At 35.0% G+C, this 22,271-nt stretch overlaps 3 protein-coding genes and 1 pseudogene across 4 annotated transcripts; 2 read left to right on the top strand and 2 right to left on the bottom strand.

Annotated features, from left to right (window-relative positions):
• The first annotated feature begins 336 nt into the window (after window positions 1-336).
• On the top strand, window positions 337-2,267 carry LOC146949833 (mediator of RNA polymerase II transcription subunit 25 pseudogene; annotated as a pseudogene).
• A 2,745-nt stretch (window positions 2,268-5,012) lies between these two features.
• LOC146949832 (ribosome biogenesis protein BRX1 homolog 2-like) lies at window positions 5,013-10,352 on the bottom strand. Of its 2 annotated transcripts, XM_085745860.1 has the most exons (9): window positions 10,280-10,352; window positions 8,678-8,898; window positions 8,051-8,192; window positions 7,502-7,580; window positions 7,193-7,317; window positions 6,612-6,713; window positions 5,705-5,773; window positions 5,522-5,620; window positions 5,013-5,414 (listed from the first exon to the last, which is right to left on the bottom strand). In XM_085745860.1, the coding sequence occupies exons 2-9, from the start codon at window positions 8,887-8,889 to the stop codon at window positions 5,283-5,285; spliced, it is 960 nt and encodes a 319-aa protein (XP_085601986.1). In that variant the 5' UTR covers window positions 8,890-8,898; window positions 10,280-10,352; the 3' UTR covers window positions 5,013-5,282. The 2 variants fall into 2 exon arrangements, with proteins under 2 accessions (XP_085601986.1, XP_085601987.1); XM_085745861.1 differs by lacking the exon at window positions 6,612-6,713.
• A 3,182-nt stretch (window positions 10,353-13,534) lies between these two features.
• On the bottom strand, window positions 13,535-17,050 carry LOC146949831 (G-type lectin S-receptor-like serine/threonine-protein kinase SD2-5). The gene has a single exon (XM_085745859.1). It carries the CDS (start codon window positions 15,084-15,086, stop codon window positions 14,103-14,105), a length of 984 nt encoding a protein of 327 aa, XP_085601985.1. The 5' UTR covers window positions 15,087-17,050; the 3' UTR covers window positions 13,535-14,102.
• A 1,544-nt stretch (window positions 17,051-18,594) lies between these two features.
• Window positions 18,595-21,580, top strand: LOC146949830 (uncharacterized). Its single transcript, XM_085748574.1, has 4 exons — window positions 18,595-19,024; window positions 19,118-20,238; window positions 20,295-21,323; window positions 21,413-21,580. The coding sequence occupies exons 1-4, from the start codon at window positions 18,595-18,597 to the stop codon at window positions 21,578-21,580; spliced, it is 2,748 nt and encodes a 915-aa protein (XP_085604700.1).
• Window positions 21,581-22,271: the final 691 nt, after the last annotated feature.

Below are 22,271 nucleotides of genomic sequence, written 5' to 3'. Positions count from 1 at the left end.
AAGTCAACAGTAAAGACTAGGTGGAATACGGTAAAGAATTGATGGAATACATGTGGCGATACTATCGTGATGTTTTGGTTCGCTACAAGTAGTATTACCCTTTTTTAAAATTAAAAGATTTTGTCTTTTTTTTTGTGGTGGCCGGGGTTCGAACCCCGGACATTGATGAGGACCAGTCCATACCAACTGAGCTAAGCACACGAGGACAAAAGATTTTTTTGTCTTACTCAGCAAAACAAAACAAAAATAGATGTTTTTGTCAAAATAATCTTTTAAAATATCTCAAACCCTAAAAATTGTGTGCACTCACTCTCTTTTGTTTTTGCGTTCTTGTTTCAAACTTTCAACACCATGGCGGAGAAGGTCATCGTTGTCGTCGAAAGCACCGCTGCTATGGGACCGTACTGGGATACTCTTCAAGTGGATTATCTCAACAAAATCGTCAAGTCCCTTTGTGGGAACGAACCTGCTGTTTCCAAAGCTGAGTTTGCCCTAGTCACCTATCATACTCATGGCATTTATTCTCCTGTTCTTGTGCAACGTTCTGGCTGGACAAGAGATCCAGAAGTTTTCTTAGATTGGTTATCATTTATATCCTTTTCCGGTGGTGGTTTTAATGACGCCGCTGTCGCTGAAGGGCTTGCTGAAGCTTTGATGATGTTCTCCCCGTCTCAAAGTGAAAGCCCTAATCAAGAGAATGTTGATATGCCAATGCACTGTATTCTTGTGGCAGCCAGTAATCCTTATCCATTGAAGAGACCAATATATGTTCCCAAGAAGAATGAATCCATTGACTCAGAATCAGGTAACCAGTTTTATGATGCTGAAGCTGTTGCTAAAGTATTTCCGCAGTTTTCTATTTCTCTATCTGTCATCTGCCCAAGAAATCTTCTCAAAATCAAAGCCATCTACAATGCTGGAGCTGTCGATCCACCGATTGATGCTAAACCCCTCTTGTTTTGATATCAGAAGGTTTCAGGGAAGCCCACACTGCCTTGAGTCCTTCCGGAACAACAAACTTGCCTTCAAAATTCAAATCAAATTCATGTTAAAGTTGACGATGTATCTGTCGCACCAGTTACGGGGGCACCCTCATCTTCATTGCCATCCGTGAATGGATCTATTGCTAACCGGCAGCCAATACCTGCTGTGAACGTGACTCCTGCTACTGTAAAAGTTGAGCAAGTGCCTGTAAAAGTTGAGCCAGTGCCGGTAAAAGTTGAGCGTGGAGTAAAAATTGAGCGTGGCACGACATCTTCTGGACCGCCAGTAATTACTAGTTCGGGATATCTTACTGCTTCAACACAGGTTGGACAACAGTCAAGTCTTGGTTTACTAATGTCAGCCACTTCACAACCATTGGCTAATATTCAAGGAGCTGTTAGCATGGGACAACAGGTTCCCAGAATGAACCCAGGAAACCTTTCAGGGGCCCAAATGCTGCACGGTGGAGCTAACGTCAACCAAAATGTAATGAACAGCCTCGGTCAATCAGGTGTTTCTTCTGGAACTGGAGCAATGATGATTCCTACTCCAGGAATGCCTCAACAAGTACAATCAGGCATGCAGCCGCTTGTGAATAACGCAGTTGCTACTAATATGCCCATATCACAACAGACAACTTCTGCACAACCACCCAAATATATTAAGGCCTGGGAGGGAACCTTAACAGGTTTAAGACAAGGACAGCCGGTATTTATCAGCAAACTCGAAGGTTATAGGAGTTCTTCTGCGTCCGAGACACTTACAGCGGACTGGCCTGCTGGTATGCAAATAGGTCGGCTTATACCTCAGGAACACATGAATAACAAGCAGTATGTAGGAAAGGCAGATTTCCTAGTTTTTCGGGCAATGAACCAGCATGGTTTTCTTGGTCAGCTGAAGGAAAAGAAGCAATGTGCAGTTATTCAATTGCCATCACAGACGTTGCTACTGTCTGTTTCGGACAAACCTAGCCGCTTGATCGGGATGATTTTTCCTAAGGACGTGGTTGTAACTAAGCCACCATTGTCCAGTCAGCAGCAGCAGCAGCAACAACAAATGCAACAACAGCGCCAGCAGATGCAATCTCAACAGCAGCAGCTTTCTCACATGCAGATGCAGCAGCTATCCCAGCATCAACAGCTTCCTCAGCAGCAACAGATGGTTGGTTCCGGAGTGGGTCAAAAAACTATGCTCAAGATCCTGGGCGCTCACAAACGGCTTCTCAGGGACAAGTTTCATCACAAGGAGCTACAAACAATGGTCGAGGAAATTTCATGAGTTAGGTCATTATCTGATACAGGTTCTCCAAGATTGACTCAAAAGTCATGTTTTGGGGATACCATTTATTATAATATTTCAACAGTTTTATGGTTTTTCACCTTACATTACATACCTTGCTATTTATTATTGGACAATTGTTATCGTGTTTATGCTGGTGATGGCAAATTCTCACTATGTTTGAATTATCCAAATCTCCATGCATAGAAAACTGCAGAAAATTATTGTGTTAGCAATGGCAGTGTAAGGAATTTTGGGGTCTTGTTAAAACTTAAAAGCATAATAAAACAGAATGTGTGATAATGAGAATTATGAGATACATATATCCCTCCTCAATGTAGCTTTATAAATGGTTTTCTGTTTATGCTTTTTGTTGATAGTTAATTGACTCTGAAACTATCAAGCACGGACACTCCTCAAATTAAGGGTGTCCTAGTGACGGATACAACATAGTGACTAAATGTTAGAAGAATTGGTAACCGACCTCATTTGAGTAGGTGAGAAGGTATAGAGTAATTGTTAAATGCCAAAATTCATATGTTAGTATTATGTTTAATGTACTTGTTTGTTTTGTTAGTTACCTGTAACCGTTGTCTTTGAGATGTTTGTTAACAATTATGTGCATGGTATGCCAGTATTATTGATGTTTGTTAACCTTAATCTATGTTGCATTTAGATTTAAATATATTTTTAATCACGGGATTAGTAATAACTTTTTAATCGTCATTCGTTGATGTTTTTTTTTTGAAGGAATTCGTTGATGTTATTGAGTATATAGAACCCTTTGTTAACCTCCTATTTTTTTAGGACCAGGCACTTAACCTAGAATTATTGTGTTTTACAATCTATTCGAAAAGAGGCCAAGTCACATTTAACCAGGAACGAACTAATTATTTATCTAGCACCAACACTTCAGATTGAAGGTTTGTGGTATCCAACTTGTGTTGGTATCTAACATTGACACATGTGACTATATTCTATAGCTTTTCTTTTTTTTAGTGTCAATGTCGTGTTTAGTAGTGCTTTATTGCTAGGTATTGCTTCTCTATTTACAAGCTAGGGAATTAATGCTAAGAGTAACAGCAAAACAAACAAATACTTCATAGTTTACTTGTAGTATTATGTGTCTGCAGATTGATATTCATTTTTTTTTTTTTTAAAAAAAAAAAAAGAGATTGCTATTATGTTGATGAAATTATTTTGTAATTGTTATTTTCAAGAATATTTTCAAACTTGTTTTTTTAATGATAAATGTTAGTAGTTAGTTGTTAGATTAATATTTACTCATTTGTCTAAGTTTAAACTCCAGACCTCCACACTTTAACTCTTTACTCAAACTAGTTGAGCTACCGAACTCTGTTTTCAAACTTATGTTAATATCTTACAGCTACAAAACTCAGGAGAAGTATCTGTTTGATCTTCAAAGGGTTGAGGGTCCCTAGTTTATCTTCTTGGATCTTTGTGTTGCTTCCTTGCGAAGCTTCGTGTTCTCTAGTGCAAAGATCGATAGTACAGTCCCATGAGGGACTTGAGGTTTATTATGTTGCATGTGAATAACCTGTAAATATAAATTTTCCTTTCGGTATAAGCTGATCTTTGGTTTGACATTTTTAGCATTACCCCCTGTGAGGCAATCTTAAATATGTTCTTCACATCCCTTTTCACAATGAATTGAGTTTTTCAATCCTGTGAAATCTCTGTGCAATTTTTTTTTAAAGTTTATGTTTGGGATGAATTGTTTTAGTGGGAAAATTTAATTGCCGTGTTAAAATATTTACATAAACTTTCAATCATATTTTAATATAGTTATTTATGTGTGTATTGATAAAATATGTCTATGATATTGTGAGATCTGATTAGATGTTTGTTCTTTCAAAAAAAAAAGATGTTTGTATACATTTTTTTTAGGTAATTGACGTAGATGCAGAGATGTTAAACTCTAGAGGTAATGAGCTTGGGAGCTCAACTTATTTGAGTTAAGGGATACGGAATCTAAGTTTTAAGTTCAAATTCAGACGAATAATATAATATAACATTTGTCATTAAAAAAACCTCTAGAGGTAATGGAAATGAAGGATGAAATTTTGGGACATTTGCTTAATTTCTCTAAAAACTGTTAATTTTTCCGAGATATAAATGATTGAATAATTCGTCGTCTTCTTGCATATTGTTTAAACTTGAAATGTAGGATTTAAAAACAAAAATTGGAGATGATCTGTAAAACAGTATGTGATCATGCAACGAAAAGAAATATGGAAGACTGGTTTTCATTTTATATTTTCACTCTCAAATACAAAATGTCACCTTATTTTCAATGTTTTCTTGCCTTAAAATAGTTAAAGTAATTTTTACTGTTCCTTGCACAAATCTATTAAGACCATATTGAAACATTATCAACAAGTAAAAACAATTTCGCAAACCAAACATACCCTTAGCCTAGGAACGCACACTTTGTTAAACAAGCTACTAAATGGGAAAAAAAAAAAAAAAAGAAGCCAGTGTTATTTTATATATAGCTTCCCCAGTTTTTTATTTTTTGAATAATATAGCTTCCCATCCCAAGTATTATAATTCTTACTTCTCGTGAGATTAGTAGAAAAAATAAGCTGGTTATGTTCAAGGGCATAAGCCAAGTCAATCTCAGGATAAAAACTACAACCTTCTCTGCTAAACACTACTACTTGACAAAAGCACCATATAAGAATATAAATATAGCAAAAATATACAGTATAAGTAAGGCGGTAGGAAACTCACCAGAAAAACAATAATTAAATAAAATAACGTTACAGATCATAGTATAATTAAACAAAATAACAGTACAGATCATAGTATCATAGTTTGATGGGAACAATCACATAGAAGTACATCCTATATCTCCAATTGAACATATATAAAGCAATTCGCAACATCAAAAAGCCCCTACAAAGAATGGACTGCCAACCAAAAATCACCATTCGTGTCGAATATAAGGTGAGATATCCATTCTTAGTTTTAGTGAAATGAGGCATGTGAACTTAAGATTAATCTTTCCACATATCTGCAAACTCATCAGGCTCCAGAGGATTGGCCATCTCATGCATTTTCCTCCTTATCTTTGCTTTGACCTTCTTTGCAAATGTTCCAGCCTTTTTCTTCTTCTGCAAAGCGCGAATCTACAACAACCAACATAAAGAGGTTAAAAACACAACCAATATGAAGTTATTTTCAGAAGAAAATTACGGAGATTATAAGTGTGCACAGAGAACATAATGGTCATTACCTGGTTTGGCGACACATATAATGGATTCTCATATAAAGTTGGGCCTCCAAAACTGCCACCGAATATTTTAATTGGATTCAAGCAGAACCGTGGACCAACCTAAACAAGTAGTTTGCACACATCAGTTAAATGAATTTTAGGAATTGACAGATCAAAGATAAATCAATGAGCCAATTTGCAGACCTCAATCAATGTCATTTTATCAAGGCTTCCTCGGGGTAATTTGTCTGACTCATTGTGAGGAACAGAGATCTGCATGAGAATAAAAACGTGGTTTATTATGTTTTATTGTTCAGTAAGCATCAATGACAACATAGAGCAGCAAATGAGAATAGCATTGCAAAGCCACATTCGCAAAAAAATGCAAGTGTACCAGCATCAAATAGCATTGTTTAAATTATTAAGACCTATACATTAAAAAATAACCAAAATTAAGTTCACTGGATTAGTATAAAAGTAACCCTGTAGATCCATCAATCATACGTGGTAGCGTCATGGTGTTTAAGACATGCATATCTAAGTGAAGAATGCATTTTCTTTGCTCCTAGACTAGAAGTGTAGACAATGTAATTACATAATAATAGCATCCAGTGGTTTACAAATAATCAGTTGAAAGCTTTCCATGCAACCATAGTAAAACAATCATTACTTCTTCATTGATAGTATATAAGGTTTTGGTTTGATTTTACATCAAATCTAGACTCATCGTGATATCATATTTCTATTGGTCTTCAAAGTAATTTTGTTTTAAGTATATTTTTATTTCATATACTAAAGCCTATTTGTAAAGGAACCCAAGGATAATGCTTTAAAAATTTGAAAGGCTCACAAACCCAATTTATCCATCGGCAATGTTAGCAAAGAAAGAGAACATTTAGATTTGTCATCTCAATTTCACTCAAGTAAAAAACTATGGCTAACCAAAACAACTGGCATAATTATAACCAAGATGCTTGCGCTTATTTTTTTTAGTAGAGTGATGTTGAAAACAACAAACCAACGGATTTTAAAGTTTAAACTCTAAAATAATGCAAATTTGAAAACAATGTTATGTCAATTATTAAGATCTTTTGCAAATTCAGACACAAACCTGGTAATTTCGGAACCATATATGGTCATCAACAATTGAGAAAACAAAAACGTGGTCATGGAAAGGCTTAGCCTTTCTATGGTCCTTCGGAGTTTCAAAAATCTGGTTAAAGAAAAGAAAGACTACATCAGCAATAATCAAAATTGTGTATACTTTGATTATTCTAATAACCAAGAAAAAAATGCATGTGCGCACGCTCACACAATTCACACCCCTATTCAAATACATAACTCAGGTACAAGAACCAAAACTAGAGAAAATTGTGAACAGGAATAAATGCTTGTCCCACATTCTGCTCAATTTAAATTTTAAACTTTGACAAGAGCCAAACATAACATTTATAGAACTTCTCAAGTCAACGGTGACAGATTAAGATACTTTTAAGCATATAGATACATGACAATTGTACTATAAGATCACAAATACCTCAGAAAAGTGCGCACATAAAACAACTTTCTATCATACTAGTAAATCATACAACGCAAAACCCCAAAAGCACCACCAAACTAAGATCGTATTATCAAAATAACCTTAACTTTTGAATCCAAAACAGTGCATAGAAGAGTAATCAAACCAAATACCTGTAACAGCATCTCCTTTAACAGTTTCCAGTATGCATCTTTTTCAAAATTTGATGAAAATGTCAAAAGAGGGCGGGAGCCTTTTAGGTGATTCCCAGTAAGCTTCAATTCCTCCATTGTGTGCACTGAAAAGCAGTGAAGGTAAAAGAGAAATTAGTAAGATGGGCTCGGAGAGAATGAAAGAGAGACGATCATAATTCAAAAAGAAGAATAAAGAACTGGATTACTGATACCAGAATAATATATAATCATAGCAAGGAAATTGGTTTATGTAGTAACCTTAAGATAACAAACAGATGAGAATATTACCGGCACTAACTAAAAATTTAACAGACGGACCGTTGGGGCATTTTGCCATCCAGAGATAAAGATCTTTTGCCTTCCTGCACTGAAATTCACATACACAGAAGGTAGATATAAGATAGTTATCCAAATGTCACAAATAGACTAGACTTGCTTAAGATTAAGAACAGGAACTCAAACTTGAGATTAAATGGAAAATGTTGTCTCAGCCGCCAGATTTAAATTAAGTAAACTGTGTAAATACATAGAAAAGCCAATTTGGGAGGGAAAACAAAGGAGTGAAAGTGTTCTACACTTTAAAATTTAAAATGGATAAAACAAAAATCTGCAAGACACAAGAGTCAGATGGGTAATCCATTATCCATCACATAAAGGAAAGAGATTATATCAATTTGAAACTAACCAACAACATTTGTAACAAAATGGAATAATTCTTCACACCATAAACAAACAGTGAATTTTCTAACTCAACGACAACATAGAATAGCTCATAAACATAATGCATAGTTGTCAATGAAAAACCTTAATGTCATAAAAAATAATCGAAAGGAATACCTCAAAAAATAAACATGAAGAACAGTTTTTGAGCTCAACAAGCTCGTTCAAGGTGGCGCCTTTAGTTTCTTTCGATTCAACCTTGTTATCCTTTTTGCAATGAGGCAGAAGCGATACCAGGTTCAACATCAAATGTCGGTACCTATAATAAGTTTATGATCAATACCATAATCAAAAACCAATAACCCGCAATAAAAGGAAGAAGTTTTTTATTACTTAATATCATACAAACAAGAGCATTCTGATACAATTCTTTTACTGCACATAAAGGGCTTGTTTGGATTGCATTATTTAAATTTATCTACAAGAATAAACACTTGTAAGACTGTTTGGGACAGCTTCTAGAAACAACATATGACATGTCCATAAACTGTTTTCAGCTTCTTCCATAAGCTCTTCAAGGTAGTTTATGAATACAACTTATAGCTTATATCAAAACCATTTGACATTAATTTAATTTTTGTTACATAAATAATTTATAAAGAAGCACTTACATGATAAACCCTTACAGCATAATAGCTTAACTAAGTTGTTGGCCAAACATAGCCAAAATAAACAAATCCGAACTCAAAACAAACACAAACTGTGCAAATACAGCAAAATATATTTGGGTTTTGTGGGTTGTACCTATAAACAATACGCCTAGAGCAAGTAACCAAAACTTTCTCTTTGTTCCTGAATACAGGTGAAGCACCATTCTCCTTAACCTCGACTTCATTCTCATTTTCATTCTTATCCTTCCATCCCAAAAGGGTCCTCACTGGTCTCTCTGGAGCAACATCTTCCTTTTTGGGCACAGCCACAGCTTCAGCCTTTTCGCTTCGTTTTCTCTTCCCCATGTTATTTGGCTACAAATCAATCGCATAATATAAATATAAATTAAATCATTTAATTCACATATGCCGTTAGTGTAAAGAGTCGTTACACTCAATCAATCATAAATGATAAAAAGTCACACACATGATTGGTTGCTTGAGATATAGTGACAGTGCATAAAAATTAAACTTTGGGCCTGTTTGGTTTGAATTATTTTAGCTTATCTACTTGCATAAGCTTCATGAGACTATTTGAAAGAACTTAGGAGAGCAGCTTATGACGTATTCACAAGCTGTTTTCAGCTTATTTTCATAAGTTCTCCAAGATAGCTTATTAAAACAGCTTATACAAAGACAATATAACTTAATCTTATATTTTTTCCATAGAAATAGCTTACAAATAGCTGCAAATAAGCTGGTTATCTAAACAACGGTTCTCTCTGGAAAAGAACATATGCATTAAAATAGCTACATGTATAAGCTTATTATGAGTTTCATTATAGCTGTGTATGTATTCATAGTGAATAATCTCTAAAACGAAATCGCTCCTGAACAATTGATAATCAGACAAATAGCACAATCCTTCAATAATCATATGTATATAGACAGTGTTATACCTCAATACAAATATAACAATTCTCCTATAATTTAACACCCACCTATATCCAGTGTTATTAAATTTTAACAAGGAGAAAAATATTACATAACAATTAATATGTCAACATTTAACGGTAAAAAAATGTCACATAAACTCAATTTACACACAAAAAATACATAAATACATGTCGTACAATAAGTAAACTCAGTTTACATAAGTTACATCAATTAAGTTTGTGACCGCTGAAATGATTTGAGATGTAACCGAAAAGCGAGAAACAAGTGCAAGATTTTGATTAGATTGGAAAATTTATTTCATTTTAAAAGTATTTTATTGAGGTGTGAATAGTAATTGTCTTTGTTCTAATCGTTTTAAAGTAAAAACAAGGTAGATTTTTTTCGTTTGAATGAGAAAAAAATATTAAAACATGTTTTTTTCCTAGAAAATTAAACAATTAAAAGAGTACATCGAATAACATTGGAATTGTAAAATAAAAAATTACTCATGGATTTCAATAGATTCATAACAGTATTTTTAAAATTTTAAAGTACTTTGCGGGTTTTTAAAATTTAAAGGAACGCATATGGTTGGACATTTGATTAAAGAGTAAAATAAAATTGATTCCTCATAAATTTGTACAATAAATATGAAATAATTTATCTCTCGTATTAGACATTTGATTTCTCACAGAATTCGTTTAAAGAAATTGCTTTCAATTGTAGTAGCTGTCACATGCAAAATCAAAATAAACTTAAGAAAGAAAATTTAGAAGCACATACATATCATCGTTGAAGAACGAAAATAAGAAATGAATACCTGTTGTGACGGTGATCTCAGAAACCCCAACACCAGAGAGAGTGCAGTGGAATGGAAGTGAAGAAGCTAACCTAGGGTTCTTTCGAGGATCTGCTTCCGCTATTTATTGCAGAGTTAAATCGGGTCGTGGGTTTATCTTTAATTTAACGGAAATGCCCGCATAGGCCCATTAATCTTTTTATTACTCCTTTTTTATTGAAGAAAAAAAGAGGCTAGTGTAGGAACAATTACCTTCTTCATTTATTCATAAATTTCTTCTTCTTTTTTTTTTTTTTTAAAGAAAAAAGTTTAAGTGACTTGGATTCATGAGACTCACCAAGGTTAAGGCATGTCTTAAGGTTATTTAAGAACGCTTGCAAGGTACTTACTGATCACCTACTAAAGACGTCCGCACATTAATAATGGAAGTTGAACTTATGACTTTATAGGTAAGTTAATTCCTTATCAACGAAAAGTGATATAGAAAAAATGAAGGAAAAATTTATCTTTACAGATTAATCAATCGGGGACCATGGGAATGATGAAGTGAAATGGATGGAAAATTTTATGTAAAAGGAAAATGAATACACATGGACACAATGTAAAATGACTTTCATACGATAGAAATTGTGTATTCTATCAAATCACTCCATTACCTTATATTTTAATATGGTGTGACGTGTAAAATGACTTTCATCCGATAGAAATTATGTATTCTATCAAATCACTCCATTACCTTATATTTTAATATTGTGTGACGTGCAAAAATAGTTGATTCTTTTGAGATGTCAATACAAATTATCAATTTAGCACATCTATTAAGCTTTTAAAATATAATTATTAATAAATATTCATAATAAAAATAATTTACACCAATACAACTTTGTCTCGTCTTTTATTTTTCAATTCTGTAGGTGACTTCTTACTAAAACAAACCTCCGTTAGGATGCAAAAAAAATAGTAAAAAAAACCTAAATAATTGTTATATATACTTTCACTCATTATTCATTAGCCGCGACAAAGTGAGTGAGACGCCACTTTACATATTTCATTTTTATTTTACATCACGTTTACTCCACTTTATCATTCTCATGGTCCCAATTTATGTATTTTTTTGTAAAAAAAAAAAAACAAATTTATGCATTTAATTCAAATTTTATATTAAATTCATCACAAAATTTACTAACTTTTGCTTATTACAATTTGTTTGGATATAATAATGATAATGATATTTGACACGTAATAACATTCAAGTTTACAACTTACGTCAAAAAAAAAAATTTACACCTTACAACAAAGAACAAGGACAAGGTAAACACAAAGTTGTGCTTATGATCCCTCATCAGATCCTTCTCCAACGTTGTTCCAAACAAAGTCTCATCTTTTGATGCCTTTGGTTTTCTGGGTACTACTTTAACCAACATCCAAATTTCGTACAAATCGTTTTTCCTTCCTCCACTCTCCAATTCTGTACTATTTTTCATCAAAATCATTATTTTTGCCTCAACTTTGGCTCTGAGTTTCCAACTATTTCTCATCAAAATCAATAATGCAAATTTGAAAACAATGTTATGCCAATTATTAGGATCCTTTGCAAATGAAAACACAAACCAACCTGGTAATTTCAGAACCATATATGGTCATCAACAATTGAGAAAACAAAAACATGGCCATGGGAAGGCTTGGCCTTTCTATGGTCCTTTGGTGTTTCAAATATCTGGATGAAGAAAAGAAAGACTACGTCAGGAAATACTCAAAATTGTGCATACTTTGATTATTCTAAAAACCAAGAAAGAAAGAAAAAAAACACACAAGCGCACATATGCAATCCACACCCCTATTCAAATACATAACTCAGGTACAAGAACCAAAACCAGAGAAAATTGCGAACAGGAATAAATGCTTGGCCACATTCTACTCAATTTAAATTTTAAATTATGACAAGAGCCAAACATAACATTTATAGACTTCTCAAGTCAACGGTGACAAATTAAGAAACTTTTAAGCATATAGATATTGTATGACAATTGTAATATAATGTCAGAAAGTGAACATAAAACATCTTTCAATCATACTAGTAACTCATACAACACAACACCCCCAAAGCACCGCCAAACTAAGATGGTATTATCGAAATGACCTTAACTTTTGAATCCAAAACAGTGCATAGAAGAGTACTCAAACCAAATACCTGTAACAACATCTCCTTCAGCAATTTCCAGTATGCATCTTTTTCAAAATTTGATGAAAATGTCAAAAGAGGACGGGAGCCTTTTAGGTGGTTCCTAGTAAGCTTCAATTCCTCCATTGTGTGCACTGGAAAGAAGTGAAGGTAAAAGAGACAACAACAACAACAACAACAACCAAGCCTTATCCCACTAAGTGGGATCGGCTACATGGATCAAATGGCGCCATAATGTTCTATCAAAGACCATATTTGGATCCAACTCATTGACCTCTAAATCTTTTCTAATGGTTTCTCTAATGGTTTTCTTAGGCCTTCCTCTACCTCTTTTAACCTGACTCTCCTCCATTTGATCTACCCTTCTTACCACGGCATCTACGGGTCTTCTCTCTACATGTCCAAACCATCTAAGCCTATTTTCTACCAACTTTTCTACTATAGGTGCTAGTGAAGGTAAAAGAGAAACTAGTAAAATGGCCTCGAAGAGAAAGAGAGACGGTCATAACTCAAAAAGAATGAATAAATGGATTATTGGTCCTAGAATACTATATAATCATAGCAAGGAAATTGGTTTATGTAGTAACCTTAAGATAACAAACAGATGAGAATAATACCCGCACTAACTAAGAATTTAACAGACGGGCCATTAGGGCATTTTGCCATCCAGAGATAAAGATCTTTTGCCTTCCTACACTGAAATTTAAATACAAAGGTAGATTTAAGATAGTTGTCCAAATGTCACCAATGGACTAGACTTGCTCAAGATTAGTTATCCAAATGTCACAAATAGACTAGACTTGCTCAAGATTAAGAATTGGAACTCAAATTCGAGATTAAATGGAAAATGTTATCTCAGTCATCAGAATTAAAATAAGTAAAATGTGTAAATACGTAGAAAAACCAATTTGGGAGGGGAAACAAAGGAGTGAAAGTGTTCTCCACTTAAAAATTTAAAATGGATAAAACAAAAATTTATAAGACATAAGAATCAGATGTGTAATCCACCACAAAATGGAAAGAGATTATACCAATTTGTAACTAACCAACAATACCATATTGCATTAAGCTAAATATCCACATAGACATCAACATTTGTAACAAAATGGAATAATTCTTCACACCATAAACAAACAGTGAATTTTCTAACTCAACGACAACATAGAATAGCTCATAAACATAATGCATAGTTGTCAATGAAAAACTGTAATGTCATAAAAAATAATCAAAAGAAATACATCAAAAAATAAACATGAAGAACAGTTTTTGAGCTCAACAAGCTCGATCAAGGTGGCGCCTTTAGTTTCTTTCGATTCAACCTTGTTATCCTTTTTGCAATGAGGCGAAAGCGATACCAAGTTCAACATCAAAAGTCGATACCTATAATAAGTTTATGATCAATACCATATTCAAAAACTAATAACCCGCAATATAAGGAAGAAGTTTTTTTGTGCTTAATATCACAGAAAACTGTTTTCATCCTCTAGAAACAACATATGACATGTCCATAAACTGTTTTCAGCTTCTTCCATAAGCTCTTCAAGGTAGTTTATGAATACAACTTATAGCTTATATCAAAACCATTTGACATTAATTTAATTTTTGTTACATAAATAACTTATAAAGAAGCACTTACATGATAAACCCTTACAGCATAATAGCTTAACTAAGTTGTTGGACAAACATAGCCAAAGAAGCACTTACATGATAAACCCTTACATCATAATTCTTCCTTCCGGCAATTATCTCTAGCAACACCATCCCATTGATGTATGCATTGCTTTTCTCTGATATAGCATAGTTTGTTATCCACTCGGGTGCAAGGTAGCCACAAGTTCCTCTTAGTGTTGTAAGAACATGGCTTTCTTCTCTATTCATAAGCTTGGCTAAACCAAAATCCGAAACTTTGGCAATGAAATGATCATCTATAAGTACATTCTCAGGTTTAATGTCACAATGAACAATCTTTGAGTCACACTCTTGATGCAGATAAGCAAGTCCTTTTGCTGTTCCTAATGCTATATTAAACCGTGTATCCCAATCCAAAAGAAATTCACTTTTTTTCTTCTTGAATATCCATTTATCCAATGAGTTATTAGCCATGTACTCATAAACTAGAAGCCTATGAGTCCCATCTGCACAAAATCCTTTAAGCCTTACCAAATTAAGGTGGTGAATGCTACCAATGATGCTAACTTCAACTCGGAACTCTTTCTTCCCTTGACTAATACCTTCTAGCTTCTTCACAGCTAATTGAGTCCCATCAGGTAGAACTCCTATATAAACTGATCCAAAACCTCCTTGACCTAGCTTCACAGAGAAGTTATTAGTTGCAACTTCAAGATCTTTATAGCGGAAACGGATTGGCATGCCGGTTAAATTCTCCAAGAAATTGTCTTCTTCAGAATTCTCTGCAGGTAACTTTTGCTTTTTCCTGCAATATTGAATCACCACAAAGAGATGAAAGAGTAAAGTTAATATGACAACGACGACAGCAATAATTATGATGTGCTTATTTCTACTTCCACTTCCATGACTTGAGACCTTAATGTAAGAAACATAACCAGAATCAGCATCATCGGATTTCTGAAAACTTCCAACACTGTCCAACAAGAAACAGCTCCCTGAACTTGTATGGAAGAACATTGCAAGACGAGCAATTTCCACGACAAGATGTTTGACAACCGGCCAAATCAGTATTCAAATAGGGATGAAGAAAATCAAGTGCAAAGTAACCAAGTCCATCATCAGCTTTCACAAATTCAATAGACTTTTCTGATTTATCATCATCACAAGGCGAGACAAAACCTGGTTTACAACTACTAGGAACAAGAACAGAAGGACAGCTGCACCTACGGTTATTTGCACAAATATTGTAGGTATCACAAGGTTCTGGTGTATCACAATCATCTTGAGGTATTCTTGTTGAAGAATCAACATTTAATCCACCACCGTTGAGATTAAAGAAAGTAATGACACCATCTTTTCCCAAAACTGCAATCCAACTTGCATTTATACCTGCATCAACAGAGAAAATAAATTGCCATAACAAAGACCTACTGTTATCATGGAATCTCCAAGAATTGTCTCTGAGATTTGCAAAAGCCACGACATGGCAGACCTTATCAACGATTTTACGGTTATCATTCTGCATAGTCCAATAAGTCTGTGGAGTTTTGAAACCAGCTGAAAGAATAACATTCCCAGATTTAATCTCAAGAACATAGGTCAAGTTATTTGAACTAGGTTCACTGGTAAGTTTCATTCCCTCTTTGAAATCCTGTGCATGCATCAAAGTATCAGTTGGATAACTAAAACTTATCTAAATTACCGTATTATTGTCATCGTTACCAAGCAAAACCAAATTTCCAGTGTCTTGCAATTCCATTGTTTTGCTAATTGTGTTTGTAGACCAGATCATTGTTCCATCTTTCAGTAAATATGCATTTCCATTTTTATCAAACACAAAATTATCATAATTGGAAACTGGTGATGCTGCATGGACGTCTGCTAATAGAAACTTCGTGGTGTCATTGACGGTGGTGACAAAACCAAAAGCAAAATTTCTATTGTTTGAGAGGAGAAACTTCGAGCCTTCGTCAATAAAATTCGCTTGAGAACCTGCCATCCCAGGTGGCATTGTGCCAATATATTGAATATCACATAAACACAGTTTGGACATGATCAGTAGGGTGGAGAAAGACAGATCAACAACAACATGGGATAAAAACCATTGGTCGTTGGTTCCCATCTATCTAGGAGAATTTGCATAAGAAGAAAATTATTATGATTGAAAAGAAAGAACAGAACAAGAACCACAGTTCCTACATGCCTAGAAAATTGAAACAGCACTTTTATCTGTCCATCCGTCAATGAACAGTAACTTTCATTTCATGAAAATGTGTTGTAGTTGATTGATTCAGTTCTTAGGAACTTACCTCAAACATCATTGACAATATGGAACTTTTTTGTATAAAAAACAAAACTATCTTGTGCCTTAAGAATGATATTGAAAATTGTCGCTTTCAGACCTATTATAATAGTTACCACATTTTACCAAATATCAGTTTCTTATTTTAAATTGTCTTTTTTAATAAAAAGCTCTTGCATTGATTGTTTATACATCAAGTTATTGATGCATCCCATTCAAAACAAAAGTTATTGGTGTATCACATTTATTTATAATCAAAATCAACTCAAATGAAGGATTGAGTTTTCAAAAATTAGAAGCATGTGTTAATTGTTCTATTTTTTTATGAAGCATGTGTTAATTGTTCTTATCTCTAAAGAGGAAGGTGGATTTTCATATATGGTGAAATATTAACAAGGTGAGTGCATAAAATTTAAAAAAAAAAAAAAATCATGTTTTTCATTACTCTTAATCTACCATTTTATGTTACATTTTGAAATGCAACAATACTGCAAAAAAAACTCTTCAACTAGGCAATCCAATGTTGTCACCATCGTTAATCTTCAATCTCATTTATATGACCAATCTGCACATATTTTCCTTACAAACTTCACAAATAGCTAATCAAAACAAGGGCATTTCAAAAGTTTGTTTTAATAGGCACCATTAAAAGTATTTGAATTTTTTTATCATTGCATATTATGTCAATAAGGTGCATCCCATCATGTAATTGCTATGTCATGCATGTGTGCATAAACGTTTTTTAAATTATATAAATGTTAACATTTTGGAGATACTCTTTACTGGTGTATGGTTTTTAGTTTATGGCTTTTTGGCTTTGTCTCTGAGAGTTGGTAAACATGGATTTATTTCCCATCATTTTCAAATAGTCAAAGGGGTTGGTTCTCACTCTATTCATTTCATTTTTAATTCATAACTTAATCTTTTTTTTTTTTGAAGAATTCATAACTTAATTTTGTTGTTTTTGTATTTTATTTAGTCAAATGAGATGGTTGCTATCTGGCAATTTTGCATATTAGTCCACCAAATTTTGAGAGAATTCTTAACACAAATTTTATAGTTCCCTTGAGATTATGTGCATTGTTCAAAATTAATTTCCCAAATGAGTTTTTTGATGCTTGGTCATTATGTCATACTATATTTATGTTCTCTTATAGTTTTTCTATGAAATAAAAAATTAAGCAACTCCACACCACTTCATCATCCAATCAAAGCCTACATACAAAATTTTACAAATTTTATTATTTAATGTGGCAGAAATATTAAAACACCTAAAAGGATAAAAAAAAACATTGAAGCAAAAAAAAATAAGAAAAGGAAGAAAATATGGTAGTTTTAAACTTTTGAAATGGTAGTTATATCAATGACTCCCATTACCTCTAGAAGAGAAATGAAAAGTTGCATTTTCTTGACTTCGTTATCTTAACGTCTAAGATATGTTAAATTATGTAGTCATATAGTTTGCAACTCCTATTCTACTTTCTACATAGGAAGATTCTTACCTTTTCAACAACGGCAACACTCTCAATAAGTGGCACACATTATTTAAATGAAGAAAAACATGCAGAAGAAGAGGAATTGAATAATAATCACAGTTGCAATGATGGGTTTAATGGGATGTGGTGATTTGGGATGAATCCTGCTCTTTACCCAAATGATATCGCTCATTCCCAAAGTAAAAGACCAAATTACCCCTACGCAACTTAACATGCGCTACGTGACTTAACATGCGCAGCGTGACTTAAGTCACGTAGCGTGAGTTAAGTCACGCAAAGTGCCGTTTTTAGTTCAAAACTCAGCATGCAAGGCCAAAACACCATTTTTCTTTCCCTCCACCTCCAAAAACCCTAAAAGTGCGAATTTTTGGGTCATAATCTCAACTCCAAATCATTGCAAATCGTCAGGAAACAAGTTTCTACGCTCATCAAGCATCAAAGAACAGGTAATGTATCCCCAAAACTCATCCTATTTTCCTGGTTTTTGTGCCTGTCACGTCATGTTTTTCAGTAGGGGGTAGGGCTCAGCGTGAGTTAACTCACGCTAGTCGTAAGTGTTGCGCAAGTTAACTTGCGTAGGAAGATAACACTAGTGTGAGTTAACTCACGCTAGTGTGTTGGCCAGATTTTGAAATTTTTCACCTCTTAATTTTTCTTGCTTTGCTTGCCGCACAGTCATTTATTTATTTTTTTCTTTGTTTTTTTTATTGAGTAGACATTGAGTGGCATGGTTGAAAATGTGGTGGAGGATGGCGTTGAGCCAAAACCGGGCAAAAACAAAGCTTCCGGTGAAGGTTCCGGCGTAGGCAAACCAACCAATGAAGTGAAGTTTAAAGTGAAAATTCCTTTTCAAGTTGAAGCTCACATACTTCACAATCAAGCAACACCGGTACCTACCGGTAACTTTGAAGAGAAGCCTAAACCGGTTCCTACCGGTATTCGTGTTATTCAAGTAAACACCGGTTCATTTTTTACAACAAACGAGAGATGGAAAGATCGAGAAAAATTGCTTGGTTGGGTTCGTCGACAAGCGGCTAGGGCGGGATTTACTATTTCTATAGATAAATCTAGTACAATAGCGTCATACATGACGATGCAATGTGAGAGGAGTGGTGAATACAAGCCACCTAAGACGAGGAAGAAACCGAAGCTTGAAGGCACGGGATCAAGGAAGTGCAATTGTCCGTTTAGGTTGAAATGCTTCTTTGAAAAAAAAACACAAGAATGGTGGATTGCAATGCTTTGTGGAGTTCACAACCATGAGTTGGTGCCAAAGTTATCCGGCCACCTTCTTGCGGGTCGACTAAAAGGGGAGGAGAAGCAAAGAGTTATCGACATGACAAAGAGCTTGGCAAAGCCTAGGAATATTCTCACGGCTTTGAAGGAAAGAAACAAAGAAAGTTTGACAGTCATCAAGCAAGTGTATAATGCACGAACTAGATGGCGCAAGGGGAAAATAGAGGACAAGACCGAGTTGCAATACTTGATTACAAAGTTGGAGAAGCATCGGTATGTCTATTTCACAAGAGCAAATAGCGAGGAAACCACTCTTGAAGATTTATTCTTTGCTCATCCGGATTCAATTGATATGCTCAACACTTTTCCCACCGTTTTGGTCATGGACTCCACCTACAAAACCAATACATACCGAATGCCATTATTTGAGATTGTTGGTGTCACCTCTACCAAAATGACCTATTCGGTTGCGTTTGCCTTTCTTTCCTTTGAAAGAGAGAATAACTTCATATGGACACTTGAGATGTTGGTTGGTCTTTTGACCTCAAAACACAACATGCCTAAGGTGATTGTAACCGATAGGGACCCCGCTTTGATCAAAGCCGTTGCCGAAGTTCTCCCTAAAACGGAGCATGTACTTTGCTATTTTCATATTGAGAAGAATGTAAGATCTAGGTGCATCACGGATTGTAAAGTCAATGCCAACCCTTCGAAAGGAAAAGGAAAAGTTGTTGCCAAAGAAGCAAAGGAAGCGGATGATGACAAGCAATGTGAGCTTGTTAAGAAAATAGTGAGTGCTTGGAGAGATGTGGTTAACTCTCCTACGGAGGATTCATTTGCAATTGCATGGTTGACATTCAAAGATGAGGTATATGGACCGTTTCCATTGTTTGTTAAATATGTTGAGGAAACCGTTTTGCCCCTTAAGAAGCATTTTGTGAGGGCATGGACGAATACATACTTGCATCTAGGGTGTAGGAGCACCAACATTGTTGAATCGGCTCATGCACAATTGAAAAGATACTTGAGGAGTAATGTGGGAGATTTGGCAACATGTTGGGATGAAATAGACAAAATGTTAAAAAACCAATTCGGTGAGATACATGGGAGTTTTGGGAGGAGCAAAATCGTCATGGTGCACAAATACAAAAAAACAAGTTATTCTCCGAGTTGGAGGGGTATGTCTCTAAGGCCGCTTTGGGTTTCATCGATGAAGAATATGAACGCTCTAGGAGATTCGGCTTTGCTAAAGAAGATTGTGGTTGTGTGCAAATGGCAACGTTCGGGTTGCCTTGTGCTTGTATTCTTGCCGAGAAGAGAAAGCAAAAATTGCCTATTCTTTTGGAAGAAATACACCTTCATTGGCGAAGGTTAAGTGTAATTGGAGAAGAGGTTGATGCCAATTTTTCCGTTACGGAGGAATGGGACGCCATTCAAGAACGTATCAAGAGGTCCCCTTACAAGATGAAACTCTTCATCAAATACAAGTTACGTGAACTAGGATTTCCGGAGGAAACAATGTTGAAGCCACCTCCGAGAAAAGTGGCCACCAAGGGGGCACTTAAAAGGGTGAAGTCTACACCGAAAATGAGGTCCACTGGTCGAATCCCCTCTAGGTGGGAGACTATTGATACTCAAAATCCCGATAGTCAATGCACACATGGCAAGAGTAAGTCTCATAAGACTAAAGGTTCTCGTCTTGGCACTTGCTCCCGCTCACAAACTTCAACTTCTACTTCAAAAAAACAACCTTATTTGCAAATACCATACATGTCACAATTTCCAAATCTCATGAGACCATACGTTGAAGACATTGTGAATGTTAGAGGGGATGGTAATTGTGGTTTCCGGGTTGTAGCTAGGCACATGGGATTTCATGAGGATGATCATGTTTTGGTTCGTCATGCACTTATTAATGAGTTGAAAACTCACAAGAGTGACTACTTGCCAATATATGCTACCGAGAGTCGTTACAAACTTATCTTGGATGGTTTACACCCTCCAACAAGTAAAAGTGGTATTGCACCTCCAAAGAAGTGGTTGACCACTCCGGATATGGGTCACATTGTTGCTAGTTGCTACAATAGAGCGGTTGCTCTATTGACTTTGCCCGAATTGGGTGGTTCATGTGAGACATATTTTCCAATCCGGAGTGCTCCACCACTTAATGCACATTCCAACATAATGTGCCTTTGCTTGATTCCCGACCACTTTCTTCATGTGAAGTTGAAAGAAAATTGTCCGCTACCACCTCCTCCTAAGGAGTGGATGACTCACAAGATTGGTGATGCGGAGCAATGGCTTTTCAGTTTTTGGATAGAAACGCCGCCTTCGATGAGCTCATGTCTAAGGAGCCAAAGCTGCCAAAGAAACCAACAAATGAGCACAATCCTATTACTTTGGACACCCCGGAAAAGCCAAAGCAAGAGAACGAAGTCATGGATGAAGATGAAGATTATGCACTATCACTAGTCTAGTTAGATAGGTTATGACACTTTTGGGTCGGTGGGTGTTCGTCCTATTTTTTGGTGGTATTACACCCCGACATATTTTTTGGTGGCCTATTGTGTAATTTTGATATTTATGGCCAATATGTAACTAATATTATATAAATATATGAAATGAATTATTTTGGATCGTTTACGTGTCATTAAGTGTGTTTAAATTATTACGGGTCATTACCGGCGAATTTATGAAATTTGGACCGTTTGGATCGTTTATATGTGATTACGTGATTGTGATAAAAACGATGTTTTTAAGTAATTTTGATCAATTATGTCGTATTATCCAATAAACTTCTTAAACTGGCATAATTTGGTTAAGTTATGAATGTGGCGTGATTACGGGTCTTTCTAGACTTATCACAAGTTTATTCTGTTACTGCATGCATTTAATGCAGTTTCTGTTTCTGCTATGAACGTGAGTTAACTCACGCCAGTGCAAATGGCAACGTGAGTTAACTCACGCACTGCATTACACTAACGCATGTTAACATGCGTGTTTTTTTTTTTTACAAATAACACTAACGCATGTTAACATGCGCAGTGTCTTTCAACAAATAACACTAACGCATGTTAACATACGTAACGTAACTTAACATACGTTAATAATTGTACTAGAGTAACTTAACATGCGTAGGGGCAGTTTGGTATTTTACGTTGGGAGTGA

The sequence above is a fragment of the Medicago sativa genome, chromosome 2 (assembly GCF_051527215.1).
Source record: "Medicago sativa cultivar Bolivia chromosome 2, Bolivia_mono, whole genome shotgun sequence".
Lineage (NCBI taxonomy): Eukaryota > Viridiplantae > Streptophyta > Magnoliopsida > Fabales > Fabaceae > Medicago > Medicago sativa.
Note: the sequence above shows the minus strand (reverse complement) of the source record. Positions and strands in the feature narration are given on the sequence as shown.